Source organism: Dicentrarchus labrax, unplaced genomic scaffold (assembly GCF_905237075.1).
Source record: "Dicentrarchus labrax unplaced genomic scaffold, dlabrax2021, whole genome shotgun sequence".
In the NCBI taxonomy this organism is placed as follows: Eukaryota; Metazoa; Chordata; class Actinopteri; family Moronidae; genus Dicentrarchus; species Dicentrarchus labrax.
Genome location: NW_026136713.1, coordinates 13,883,280 through 13,897,363, shown reverse-complemented (window position 1 = coordinate 13,897,363; position 14,084 = coordinate 13,883,280). Strand labels below are relative to the sequence as shown.

The following is a 14,084-nucleotide window of genomic DNA, read 5'->3' as shown; positions in this document are numbered from 1 at the left end:
TGAAAACACCTCTAGTCTGCAGCAAAATCTTCACACATTAGTTTTAATGCCCAATAGGTCTAATGCCATGAGTTTAAGCTCAATGTCTGTCTGCTGGTAGCCCCGATGAAGGCTTAGAGCTTCTATAATAATCTACAGCACATAAAGGAATATAGACTAAGCCAGGAAATCAGTAATGTGGGTGTCAAGAACCAGCAATGCAAACCTAATACCTATTTCCTCTGCTGTAAAATGAATCACACTGCATACAACACTTGATCATTAAATGCTTTATTGGTTGGTATTTGGACCCAGTTTTTTTTTTTTTTTTTGATTTGTTCAATACAATGTCTGAAAGTTTATGCGTAGGACTTTGATTAACCTCAGTTTTATACAAACAATAACTTGATTGCTTTTATGTCCCTCTATGTGGACTGTCATCCCATTCATAGATGGGTTTTCTGTCAAGTAGCTGTCAAGTTTCGGGGGGTTTAAGTTTATCTTTTCTGTATTACCTCAAGTATGGAGAGCACATGCACCACAGCACAGACCGCTACCCCGAAGGTTTTGGGTAGTCTTCATATGGTGTCTATAGTGTTTAATGGAGTGTTTTGTAATATGCCACTATTTGCAGCATTACTATGAAACCAGACATGATCTGACACACATTTACCTTACTTAAATAATTCACTTATCCAGGCTTAATTCAAGCTGCTCTTTTGACATGGAGGCACAACATTTAATTTCTCCTTAACTCTGGGAGTTGGGTGTAGTGGGGGGCTCAATATGTGATTTATTAATGTTTCCGGTGTTCAATAAACAAAGGACACTTTAGCAGCTGAGTGTAGAGTTGCATGTTTTGACTTCTACTAAATCCCCCTTTTTACTGCCCACATTCTGTAATGAAGATATTAAGAACTTGTTGCTCTCACTTCACACAGTTCATTGGTTTTCAATCCCATTCCTTTGGACACAGAGGCCTGCTGGTCCATCTAATTAGGAACAGCTGGCTGCCAGGTGAATGCAATTTCTTCCTGGTTGGACAGAATATCAGCGATAGCCTCCTCTGGATTCCTTGGACGATGATTAAATATTACTGGTTTGAATGTTGGAACTGTTTCAAACTGTATTTAGATTAATTAAGTGAAAATCATCCAAATGTTTTAGACGGCCAACGAATAGAAAAACAAGCGTGAAAAACTTGTTCTCGCAGTCACAATAATTCTCTTCTAGCCTTCAGTAAGTATGAACACATTAATAGCCCCAGATAGGCAATTTATGCAATGGAGTGCATAATTCATTGGACATTACTTAACAGTTCAGCATTTACAGGAAACACATTATACATTGTACCAAGTTAATTAACACCATAGTAAACACCATAAACACATATTTGAATAGCTTCCACAAAAGTATTTTCACTAGTACCATTCACAAAGGAAAGACAAGCCTTACATAAAGCAATTTGCATGCAAAGCTTTGAGCCCTCTCCAATGACATAGACACTCAAACTCAGACCATTCAAGTCAAAAGGCTACTTTTACACCACAAGCACCACAAACCAGAGGTGCCCTAAGTGTGATCAGTCATATTCTACAGGGTTTTTAAACTATGTTAATCTCATACAGCAGTTGGAGGGTGTCCACCATTACGACCGTTTAGAGTCAGCCTTCTTGTGGAGCGTGTCCTGAACGACCCCTCGGTGTGGAAAGAATCTGGCTTATCCTCACAACGGAAGACCATGAGGAAGCCATTCCTGTAGTTTTTATTCATCCACCCATACAGGAAAGGGTTGGTAAAAGTCGAACACATAGCTATGATATGGAACACTGTGTAAATCAGTTTGTACTCCTTCAGCCTGAGCGCCAGGTCCAGATCACTGGCCAGCTGAATCACATGGAACGGCAGCCAACAGATAGCAAACACCACCACCATCAGCGCCAACATCTTGGTGGTCTTTTTGCGGCGGTTGATGCTGTCGTTACGGCTAGATGGGCTGACATGGTTCTTCAGTTTGACCCAGATGCAGATGTAAGCATAACTGATAATGGCTAAAGGTATAATGTACTGTAGGAGCAGCATTGAGAGGCTGTAGATGACTCCGTCCCTGCTGGTCCCGTGGGGCCACTTCTCAGAGCAGACAGCGATACGCAGGTTGATGGAAGGGATCTCTTCATGACGGTACTCTCTGAAGATTGCCAGGGGTGCTGCCAGGACAGCAGACATAGTCCAGGTGGCTGCCATGATGAGGAAACTGCAGTGCCATGTGAGGCGCCGACCAAGGTGAAAGACGATGCAGCGGTAACGCTCCAGAGCAATGACAGTCAGGGTCAAGATGGATACATGCACACTCAGGGCCTGGGCAAAGGGCACCATGTGGCACAACAAAGCCCCAAATTTCCACTCATCTAGCAGAGTGTAAACCAGAGTAAAGGGCAAGCAGAGAGTGTCCACCAGGAGGTCTGCCAGGGCCAGGTTAGCTATGAAGAAGTTAGTCACTGTTCGCATGTTTCTGTAACGAATAATCATATAAATGACGAGAGCATTCCCCAGCAGCCCCAGTAAAATTATTAGGGAATAAGCTGTGATCAGGGTGATCTGGACCCCAAGGTGCTTGGTGATATCAGTGTGGAAACCAGGGCTATATAAATCTGTGCTGTTGTTAAATAGAGTCCAGGAATTGGTTTCACCAGCCTCCCCTTCGCTTGTGCTGTTGGATGTGTCTGGTGGGCTCATTTTATCGGAAGTTGCCAGATCGAGACTGTGCCGACACCTGAGGGGAGAAAACACATTAAAATAAAATCATTTTCTGACACAAGGCAGAATAGTGTTCCCAACAACAATTCCAACTATGAGAAACAACTCTTAAGCTTAAGATTGTTTATTTATTTTCCCACTTTTCTATCCAATTTAGAATTCCCAACATCCCTGATTTGCATTTCCTGTCACTGCTCGGCATGTGGGATGTACATGGTGTCACTTGTGGTGTACCCTGTGTGTCCTTACGTATCCCCCTCTGTGCAAGTGTCCAAAAGAACCAGTACAAGTTTCAGATGCAGTAACAAGAACATGATCCCACTGCCAGTTGGTTTCACCTGAATGCCTGACCAAGCCAAAGGTACCACTGCTGGGAATTGAACCTTGGTGGTGGGCTGGTATTTTCACCTCCTGAATTTCTCCTGGTCCATTCACTCTCTTTACACAATAAAATACCTCCTATCATTTAGTGGTGAACATAGAAATTTAATTTATTCTCAGGGTCTTTCTCCTTTTCAGAATAGTATGAACTGCCAAAATCCAATTTCTAATGAAATCTGACTAAACAGAACTAATAGAACTGTTTCATTATTCTCTTCATATCATCAGGACAGGGCAGTTTACATTGGAAATGTCATACCATTATTAAAGCCGTTCAGTATTTAACTTGAGTAAATGAAACAGTCCAATTTAGAAGATAAGAGATTTCTCTTATGAATGCAGTCTAATTATTAGAACAACTACCCAAGATTGCATTCAGGAAGTGGGATTTCGGAACTGCTAAGAAATTGAAAAATGCCTTTTAGTAACAGATGATAATCAATAGAAAATCATCTTTCTTTGTTGCTCCATTTTGTCCTAAAAAACAGACCGTATAGCTACCTATAGCTATTCACATTGAAAATGGTACAAATATAGGTTTGGTTATAGGATACAAGGGACATGAACACCTGTGCCATTATAAAGGCTAAAGGGAAGTGATGGAGGAAGCAATGTGATCAGTAGGAGTCAGGCAGTTCAAAGCGACATCATTAGAGCCGTAGTCTGCTCGCATTCACAGTCTGCATCTCAAAGGTAATTTTGTGTGGTATGCCTAAATTCTGCCTGAAAGATGGCCCATGTTACACGAAAGAATTCTCTCATTTCAGTAGACTTTCTGTTGTTCATTATCTTACCATTTCAGTGAATTTACCTGAGAGCTCCTGCTGAATAAAGAGGGAACATTTTGGCATGGTATGTATAAAAAAATACTTTCAGTGTTTGAGTCTTAAGTAACTGCTAAGTCTCGGCTTCTTCATTAAGCAGATTCATTCTAATTGCGTTAAGTGACATTAGATTCAGCCAGAGGCTTTTAACAAATCCACAATACTGTGATTTTTCGAAGGATTTCATTTTTGAGTGTTAAAAACTGGACAAATTTGTAGTTTTCTGTGTGCTCACAGGCTTTCTTTAAATTACAGAGACAAGCAGGAAACCATTTAGTGAGAGGTCATCTCTTTGGTGACAGACACTCTTTGGTTGCTCTGGGGATCTTGTAGCCTATTTTCTGACAGACCATTGCACAGGCTATAGTTCACTGACATCTTTGCTTTTTCATTATTGTATTCAAAATTCCATATTTTTGTGTGGAAAATATGGAATAAACGTATTTCTCTGAATTTCTGTGTTGCTTTATTGTCATATTTATCTATATGCTACATGAATCATATTTCAAGCAGCAAAAGCTCTCCAGAACAAGTGTGAGTGTGTGTGGATTTATCAGAAATCAAAACCACCCATACAGCCTTAATGTCCCTCAAGATTTATGTACAACATCAAATATCAGGTGTGAGGCCTATAGGAGAGGAAGTATTAAGGATATAGAACACACACACACGCACGCACGCACGCACGCACACACACGCGCGCGCGCGCACACACACACACACACACACACACACACACACACACACACACACACATTACTTGCACTATAACTCTGAATCCACAGGGACCACTGGAATTGTGGTCATGACAACTACAGTGTGACACAGTGTGGCCCATAAACCAAAAGGCATGAACAGTCCGCCTGTACCCTCTGTCACCAGAGCAGACAGCCACACGGGAGCATTAAGGATTTATCAGGCTGACTGCAGACGACATGTGCACTTTGCAAAGCATCAGTAATTTGTCAAAGCACCCTTTTCTGATCAGCGATGGTAATCCAAGACTGGAGGCAAGCTTGTGCCACTGGGAAATCTGTTACCATACACCTGCAGGGGCAAAAAGCACCGATACAACCGGATTCTAGTGAACTCTCCGCACTGCCGTCAAATTATGATGAGACACCTAATTCCCAAATCAAAAATGCATTGATGCTTCGCTCGTGCGTAATTTGTCGCCATTTGTTTAACTTACTGAATAGTGCGCATTCAAATATCACCAAGTGAGCTCTCAAAGCTTATTCAACCGACTAGACAGGTGCAAATCGTTCGCCCCCAACACAAATAGTCTCTTGTGCTATGTCATTTGGACACTTGTTCATCCTCCTCTTTCAGATGTTCATTTCATATCCAAATTACGCACATATAATAGTTTCAGTAACTACAAGTTACGCCGTTACAAAAGAACATGTAATATGTTTAATGCCAGGGATACGTTTTTGTCACTAAAACAGCCTGGCAATATCTATTTAAAGTCTAAATAAACGCTATCCACATATTAATGGACTCACCTTTCCAACTATATCTCCTTTTGCAAACGAGTCCTCACTCGAGAGTGGCGTGAAACAAGGGGGAAAATCCCGAAGCTCCTCCCAAGCTGTAGCGCCTAGTGCGCATCTTGTGGCTCCAATGTGCGTTCCTGAGGCAGGTCTACAGGATTCAGTGTGAGCGTCCACATCAGTGCCAGGGACTGTCACTGGAGATCTGCGCAGGGATTTTCGCTTCACATATTACCTATTCAAACGAGGCATCTATGTTTTTTCATTTACATTGAATTACACAGTAAATAAATTAAATTAAAATATCACAGAATGCCATTTAAAGTGCCAACGCAGAGTTACGTCACTGAGTTTATGACATTTTGTTTTATCTCCATTTATCATTCACTTTAATCCAGGCAGGTTTTGGATTTTAAAGCCTACTATTTCTTCCTCTTGTTTGTGTGTATAATTTTGAATGAACTTTGGAACAATACAAGATTATAAAGCAGATCCTCCTCACATATTGCACCACATCCCTGTCACAACTGATCTAATTTCAGCAATCAAATGATTACTGACTATTAAAACTAAACTGTGGCACAGCTTCGTATTGTTGTGCAACAAGCCAGTGTTAGTTGCATCAAACCGCTGTCAGATTTTGTTGAGTGCTTAGATAAACAATAAAGACACAAATCTCTCACAGCTCCTATCTGTCAGCTCCTATGACTTCCTAAAATAGATTAAAGTTCTTGGTGATGGGATTGTTATTTTTAGTTTAAGCTTTAAGAGCAGTATTTGGTGCCAAACAAAACACATTAGTACATTTGAAAAAGGTTTGGTTGGGTACTTCAATCAATACTTCAGGTTTTGGAGTGTGTCATTCAGTTCTCATGGACTTTGAATGAATTAGGTTATATTGGATTGTGCCTCGAGCCACTGTCCCTCATTTACTGTAGCAAAGCAAAATATAAAAAAAGTCTAAACTTACTACTAACTAAGCATACTCAAAAATGCTTAGTTGAAAAAAGGTTTACGCAAAGGTTACCATGAAATAAATAAACAATTATAATGAATAAACAATTGACATGTATTTGCAGCCCCCATGACTCTGTTTGAAATGAGTTCACCTCATCTGACCTGTAGATTGGTCATTTTAAGATGTAATGGAAAAGTCATCAGATCTTTGAGGACCTGAAACACACTGTGACTTCAAATTAGACATAAACAAAAGAGCTTTAGCCACATTGAAAACCGCTGTCACCCACCAAGAGAATGTTTTGTGGTTTTAAACAGGAGAGCATGTCTCCCTCGAGACATATGAGTTCCCTTTCACCATCCCAGCTCAGATTTACTGTTCATGGAGCAGCACTGTATGAGACCCATAGGATCCTATTGGTGGGATTTTATTTGATGAAGCAATAATTGGTGCACTGATTGACTCAGCAACAGAGATTACCCTTATTGATCAGGGCAGGCTGCCTCTCAAGTCTCAATTTATTCTATCAATTGTGAGAGCCGCCCCACCAGCCCCCATGTGCACCGGGTCACTTGGCAGTCAAGGTTGACAGTTCTCTCAGCCTGGCTTGCATGCATTACTGAACAAGGATTTCTGCCCTTGCCCCAAACTTACTTATCTCCAGCAGGTTCTGAGAGGTGGTGAGGGGGTTTTAAAGTGTGGCCATGGAAGAAAATTGTTGTACCCTGCTGTGTCAGTTTAAGTTAAAGGACTTGTTTTTACTGCAGGTCTTTGCAGCTTCATACATTTACCTTTGCTCATATCTACCTAATTAGTAAGCTCTGTAGGACTCCCCTCCATATGGCCTGTATGGTTCACCACTCTCCATCTGATTTCTGTTTCTGTCTATGTCCTCTGAGAGCACTGCTGCTGCTGATCTGATGACATGATCAGAGACTGTGGCGTCTTCCCGTCTCACAGCCTCAAAACTCAGTGCACACACTACAAGGATTATGTATCCTCTCTCCTCTCTGTCTATCTTTCTGTGTGTAGACTGTGTGAATTAAAGAACGTGTGAGTGGATGACTGACACACTCCTTTGGCTGTCAGTGTTTCTCTCACAAGTTAAACTTGACAGGTGGAGACCAAAGCCTAATCAATACATCAGTCCTTAATTCTTCAGAGATTCAAAATATTGATTGTCAAAGGACGGACACTGTGAAGTACTCAAATTGGATTCCTGGGGTAAACATTTGTGTGGGATGCTTCAATTACACCCCCAGTGTACTTTTCCTTTATTCTAAGAAGCCAGTGTGTCTAGGGAAGCAAAACTGATTAAGGACACCAAGATCATGATTTAACAACATGAGAGGGAAGTTACGTAATGATGTTAGTAATATGAACATTTTCAGAATATTGTGCTACTCAAACGTTGAACTGGCCCTCCTATGAGATGTGTTTGAGACCCTTGCTCTATGGGGATCGTTTAAAGTCTGAGGAAATTGGCCACTCATTTTTGTTTTTTGGTACAAACAAGACCTGAGGATTTATAGGCAGGGAAGTTCAAAGACACTCTTGAGTTGCATTATGGCAAATGTAGAATCCAGTTCTTATTGAAACTATAAGCCAGGATATCTCAACCTGTGCTGCTTCTTTCTTTTTTTTTTCTTTTGCTATGTGAACTGTGATTCATTATGCAGATTTGCACTTGTGTTCACTGCGGTGTGTATAGTGAAACAGAAAATGAGTCAACCAGAGAGGAGAAAGTAACCGACAGCATGAATCCGGCTGTTGGCTCTGAAACACACGGACCAATCAAAATCGCGTCTGTCTTTCGGCACATGCGCAGTAAACGTGTACGTCTTGTTCCCAAAACAGCAGCCGAGGGAAGAGAAAGCAGATGGAGGGACTGTGAAGCACTTGGCCGCACATTTCGCCGAAAAACAGACAACGTAGGTTCCTCAAAGTATTAACAAAAAGTTGATTATAGTCTCTATGTAAGTAATGTACATTTATTTCGCTTCGTGTTGCTTAAACAGGCGGTTTACTGGCTACTGTACGTTAGCTAAACGCTAGCAAGTTATCATGGCAAACACAAACAAAACATCTGACCAAACGTTGCTTTCACGATACAAATCACAAGCGAGCTTATAGAAAGTCCCGTGATATGTCAGCTGATTCCTACTCCTGCTCACAGTGACATTCACACTTGAACTAGGTTGTCGTTTTGTACTGGAAGTAGATTATTTGTAGGCTCTAGTTTTTTTTTTTAAATATGTTTTGTTTATAAACCTTGGGCTCTAGAGGGGAGGTTCACAAGCCACTCTGCTGGATCCGTATTTGGCCCAATGATTAACTTCATATAATGTGTAGCACAGCAGGAAGTTGCTGCTGTACAATGTGAACTTGTATTTATTTTATTTTATTCCAGCTGAATTAACACATTAATCGCCCTGTGAGCTGTCTTTTTAATCTCTCCCTGTCTCTCTCTACCTTCAGGCTTCTGCTTTCACTTCCTCAGTGTGGACCCGCTCTTTGGGATAGGGAACTACCCTTCGCCATGGCTGCTGCCGCTGTTGCCACATCTTCCAGAGGCAGCCTGAGAGAGGACCTGACATGTGCCATATGCTGCGATCTGTTCCGGGAACCTGTCATGTTGGCCTGCATGCACCACTTCTGCAAACCCTGCATCTCCAGGTACTGGAGGGGCACTCAGGGCCCCGTAAGCTGCCCACAATGCCGCAAGGAGTTCAGCACCAAGCAGTTTCATACTAACTACCTTGTGACAGCCATGGTGGAGAAGGTCCGTGCCACCACCTCGGACTCTTACATCAAGAACCTAGAGGTGAGTTCACGCCTCCGCTGCATGTTTAACCACGATCCTGCTGGCTGTCTTCCATGCCTTTACTCTTGGTCAGCTGGCGTTTGGCAATCTTATACAAATAACCGTATGCTCTAAAGTAAACCGATTGATTAAAAATGAATGTTCTGTAACCTTTGAGTTATATAAGTTGAATACAATTGTATTCAATGTTTCGTTCCACATCTGTGTTTATTTCACCATAGCTCCACCCTGAATATATCTCTTTTGAATGGCTCAGGGCAAAGTTCGCTCTCCGCTCCCTTTTATATTACTTTGTATGACAGGATATATGACTTAACCACAGCAGGGGAACCAATAAACCCTGCCAGAATAATAAAACCACCTGTACATAATCTAATCTGGAATAAATCTTACCTTTGTCACTCTTGTTAAATTTAATTGTTTCTCATATTATGTCAGATTATTTTCTGTTGACAACTGTTATAACTTAGTTATTGTTTCTGAAAGAATAGTTTCATGTTCTGGAAAATTCTGGTTTATTCACTATCTTGCAGAGAGGTAGATGAGAACATTTGATACCACTCTCTCAAGGCTAAGGCCAGCTAGCCTCTTTTATTTATTACAAAAGTAATAAAATCCACCTCTAAAGCGCACTGACAAACACATTGTGTTTTCTTGTTGTGGCAGTTTTAAGAACCTGTTATGTGTATGACTATTTCTTGACTGGGTGCAGTCACTTCCTGTCATCTCTGTTGGATGCCTGCCAACCTCAAGGAGACGACAAGACTTCAGGAAGTGTTTATGATATTTATCCACCTCCTTTATAAAGTATCTAAAACAGGTGGACAAAATATTCGAAACATCTTTGCATAAAAGGGCTGTTAAATTAAACAATAAAACAAATTACTTCCTTAGAACAGTTGATTCAACACTCAAAAAGCACCTCAACTAAAACAGAACATTTTGAGGTAGTGATATTCATTGCATAGCACATTTTTTGTTCATTCAGCATTAGGCGCGTTTACGAGTTCCTTGATTCTCTGCACAGTCTCTGTATGTGTCACTGTTTCTGTCCTTGCACTGATTTAATTTGCATATTGCTGTACAGAAGCAACTGAAAGAGACTTTGGAGCGCCATCGCTTGAAGAAGGAGGCCTTCATCAACAGCATTCGCAGAGACAAAGACAAGATGGATACCATAAAGGTACAGTCCGACTGTGGGGAAGTCGAGGGATGGCAGCACTTAACAGATAAGAATGCACATGTCCCTCGTTAATGGCTGTTTGCAGTATGTCACTGTGCATATTTAGTGGTGTTTGCAGATGTGGTAAGGGACAGTTTGTGCTTTGATATGTAAAACATAATGTTCTTGTGCTTTGGTGCATAAATGCCTTTCTAACCTCTGACCTAATTGGGTGTCAAATATGCATAGGAAACCTTTACTCATATACACTCTTATGTTGACATGGCAGTGATTTTGCCACTTTTGCTCCAGCAGTGACAGTGTTTCCTCTATGTTGATTCGGGGGGTGATGGGGGCTGTTCCGACAGGCCTGCCCCCACTGCTAATGGCTGTGAGACAGATGGAAAATATGAGCTTGAGTTTAGTTGTGCATGCTGTGCTGAGATGATCAACAGGAAATCTTTCCCTGCTTAAATAGGCTGTAGTTGTTTGACACAGATCTTTGATGTGTTGTAGCTTAATTAACACTTTCTCTCTCTGTGGAGATGTTTGCTTTTGCATACTTTTAGAGATTTAAAGGAACAACAACATGAGGACACCGAGGACACCAACAACATAGTTGACTCTTAACTGTCCTCGTCAATTAAAAATGTGGTCGTTCAAAGAAAGCAAGATGCTGCATTATGTCCTCTAGCTGTAACATCAGTCATTTTTCCCTTTCGCAGAGAGTCGGGGCAGATCTGCAGGCTCGTGTCAAAGGGGACTTCAGAGCTCTCCATCAGATCCTGCACGATGAGGAGACCTGCGTGTTGGAACAGCTAAGGAGAGAGCAGGAGGAGGAGCTGGAGAAAGTCCAGCGCCACCTGGAGGCCATTGAGCTGGTTGTGAGGGAGCTCGAGGACAATATGAGAGTGCTACAGCAGGCTAGCGCTGACACTGAGAGCGTCGTATTGACTGAGGTGAGATCTCGGTTCAAAGTGGCTGTAGACCACATCTGAACTTTAAATAAAACCCAGAGCGTCATCTAATTTGACATCTAATTTTGCATCCATTTGAAAACACCAGCTGTTAATTAGATTTTGTTTTTCTCTCATTTCCTTCCCTGTAGCTCCCGCAGCTAAGGTAAGTGTTCATTTTCAGTGTTATGACTGATTTCTTTTGGCATTGTTGCACCTGTCATATGTGTGTTTGATTTCTGCATTTCCTTTTCAGTTTAGCCTCAATTCGATCAATTCAATTTGTTCTTTTTTTTATCTTTGTTTCAACAGGCCATGTGTGCATGTGGATGTTGCAGTGGAGTTTGATATAAACACTTTTAGCAACAAATACATGGCCCCATTACAGTACATCACATGGAGAAAGATGTTCAAGTCTTTGAAGCCAGGTAATTCTTTCCTCTCATGTGCTTCATTAGACACAAAAAGACATCAGCTTGAAACTGGTTCTGCTTTAACAATGGGAGTAATTATGGAAAAGACTATTATGATATGAAGTGGTAAGAGAGTGACAGTAATAACACCATTGTTCCACTCATTGAATATATCTTCAATTAGTTGAAGGCAATTAATCAATTTAATTGTGACACTGTTGAATCCTATTGCAAAAAATATAATCACAGTTATCATTCATTGAATTGTTTCACCCAAAGGTCCATCCCCATTAACGTTTGATGCCGACACGGCACACCCCAACATCCACGTTTCCAGGGACAAAACCGTGGCAGTCGAATGTGACTTTGCGGTCCCACATACGGACCACAACAAGCGCTTCCTCCAGTGTGTCAACATCCTCGCTGCCCAGGGCTTCCAGTCAGGCCGACACTACTGGGAGGTAGAAGTGGCTTCCAAACCCAAGTGGGACCTAGGTGTGGCCTCTGAGTCTGTAGAAAGGCATGCTCGGATCAAGCTGAGCCCCGAAAGCGGCTACTGGACGCTGCGGGTTCGCAATGGGAACGAGTACTCCGCCGGCACTCAGCCGTGGACGAGGCTGCAGCTCAGCTCTTCCCCTCACAAGATCGGGGTTTTCTTAGACTGCGAGGAGAGGAGGGTGTCCTTCTACAACGCCGATGACATGAGTCTGCTCTACTCGTTCACCAACGGGCCGAGGGGCAAGGTGTTCCCCTTCTTCAGCCCATGCATTTGTGACCGCAGTCAGAAACCTCAGCCTATCAGACTCCTCCACTACCCTTCTGTCGCTCTGTCTGGCTAATGTGGCTGGAATCAATCAGTATGTAAAACCTGTCCATTCACTTATCCCCCAATGCCTGTTATCACTCGGCTAATGTAAGACACTGCTGCTATTTGTAGCAGTATGAGTATAACATTTCAGACTGTTCTCATATTTTCCATGCTTTAATGGTCAGATATTGCTCGATGCTGATGTTTTCCGAATGTGAAATGAACCTTAAAAGCCTTGAAATGTTATGGAAATTGCCATATCTACCATATAAAAATGCCATTGTGCTGTAATCATGCTGAGGAGGCTCATTCATTTTGCAGGAGAAATCAGCAGAAACACATTAAAAACAAATATTCAACCGTTTTGGGTTGAATATAGTGACGCTTGGATGCATCATATTACATTTTTAGATATGCTGGATCTTCACTGTTCAACCAAATATCTTACTTAGATGGAGATAGTTGACCTTTCAAATGATAATCTGAGTAATTATCTCTCATCAAGTCAGACTATACTTAGGGTCGTTTGTAAGAGGTTTTTTTAATCACCATTGACTCGAATCACTATAAAGGAATAGTGCACTTTATTGTGAGATTTTATATTTGATTAAATGCTTCTTCATATGTATTACATGAAATGAAACTGCATTTTTATTTTGTATGTAAATTCACAGCACCTTATGAGTTCTTTAGCTGATTTGTAGCAGCTCCTCTTTGATTTGTCATTATTTGTATTTTCATTTACATACATGTGCCTAGATTTGAACACTGAAATGTAGTTCTTTGTAGCATATTTGACATTGTTGTCAATGTGTGCCAATTACGTGTTTGATCATTTCCTGATAAAGACCCAAACAGTTATTTTAAAACCTGCTGACGCAAATAATAAAGCCAAATCACTTTTTCTTTTCTAAACAAACCTTGTCTTTGATCCTTTTCTGCAGCTGTGACACTGCGCACTCCTATGGCCTCACTTGAAATAATCAAGGATGTTATTAAGCATCATCAAAGCAGAACGTGCAATTATGAATATATGAGCCATCTCTGACACTTAAAGAGCAAGAGCAGGCGGGCTCGGTTATCTTTACAAACATACAAGAGCACCGACGTCCTGTTTCCTCCTGCCAGGTGAAAGGTCAGATAAACAGAGTGACAGTGGGGATGCCTCTAGGCTGCTGGATGGGCCTCAGGGGCATGCTAAAGCAGGATGCTGCTGCCTCCTCTGCACATTGGAAAAGTGGCACAATGAACTGCACCAGAGGGGAACTTGTGTTTTCCTGCACAGCGGCCACATTGAATGGGTGCGTTTACGACACACTAGTGACTGATTTTGACTTATAAATGCAGACTGAAATCGACTCAATCTGCTGAGTTGAAGAGAGGAAAGCCTCTATATGTATGTGGTTCTTTTTGGACCCTATGTCCTCTCTGGAAAAGTATTTTTTTTTCTCCAATATTTTTTGTTTTTGTAATTAAATTATGTAATTAAATGCCTTATGAGAGACATTTAAAATTAAAGCTGCACT

At 41.4% G+C, this 14,084-nt stretch overlaps 2 protein-coding genes across 2 annotated transcripts; one reads left to right on the top strand and one right to left on the bottom strand.

The window, feature by feature from the left end:
* Positions 1-1,219: 1,219 nt before the first annotated feature.
* On the bottom strand, positions 1,220-5,572 carry npy7r (neuropeptide Y receptor Y7). The gene is made up of 2 exons (XM_051420615.1): positions 5,450-5,572; positions 1,220-2,752 (listed from the first exon to the last, which is right to left on the bottom strand). Exon 2 carries the CDS (start codon positions 2,713-2,715, stop codon positions 1,600-1,602), a length of 1,116 nt encoding a protein of 371 aa, XP_051276575.1. The 5' UTR covers positions 2,716-2,752; positions 5,450-5,572; the 3' UTR covers positions 1,220-1,599.
* A 2,593-nt stretch (positions 5,573-8,165) lies between these two features.
* trim105 (tripartite motif containing 105) lies at positions 8,166-13,477 on the top strand. Its single transcript, XM_051420606.1, has 7 exons — positions 8,166-8,326; positions 8,874-9,219; positions 10,307-10,402; positions 11,107-11,340; positions 11,490-11,503; positions 11,650-11,765; positions 12,030-13,477. Exons 2-7 carry the CDS (start codon positions 8,935-8,937, stop codon positions 12,587-12,589), a joined length of 1,305 nt encoding a protein of 434 aa, XP_051276566.1. The 5' UTR covers positions 8,166-8,326; positions 8,874-8,934; the 3' UTR covers positions 12,590-13,477.
* Positions 13,478-14,084: the final 607 nt, after the last annotated feature.

Bases quoted from the DNA above. Each gene is read 5' to 3' on its own strand.
- npy7r (XM_051420615.1), bottom strand. From the start codon at position 2,715: ATGAGCCCACCAGACACATCCAACAGCACAAGCGAAGGGGAGGCTGGT.
- trim105 (XM_051420606.1), top strand. From the start codon at position 8,935: ATGGCTGCTGCCGCTGTTGCCACATCTTCCAGAGGCAGCCTGAGAGAG. The intron at 9,220-10,306 runs GTGAGTTCACGC...ATTGCTGTACAG, and splicing joins CTTACATCAAGAACCTAGAG to AAGCAACTGAAAGAGACTTT. The intron at 11,766-12,029 runs GTAATTCTTTCC...TTTCACCCAAAG, and splicing joins GTTCAAGTCTTTGAAGCCAG to GTCCATCCCCATTAACGTTT.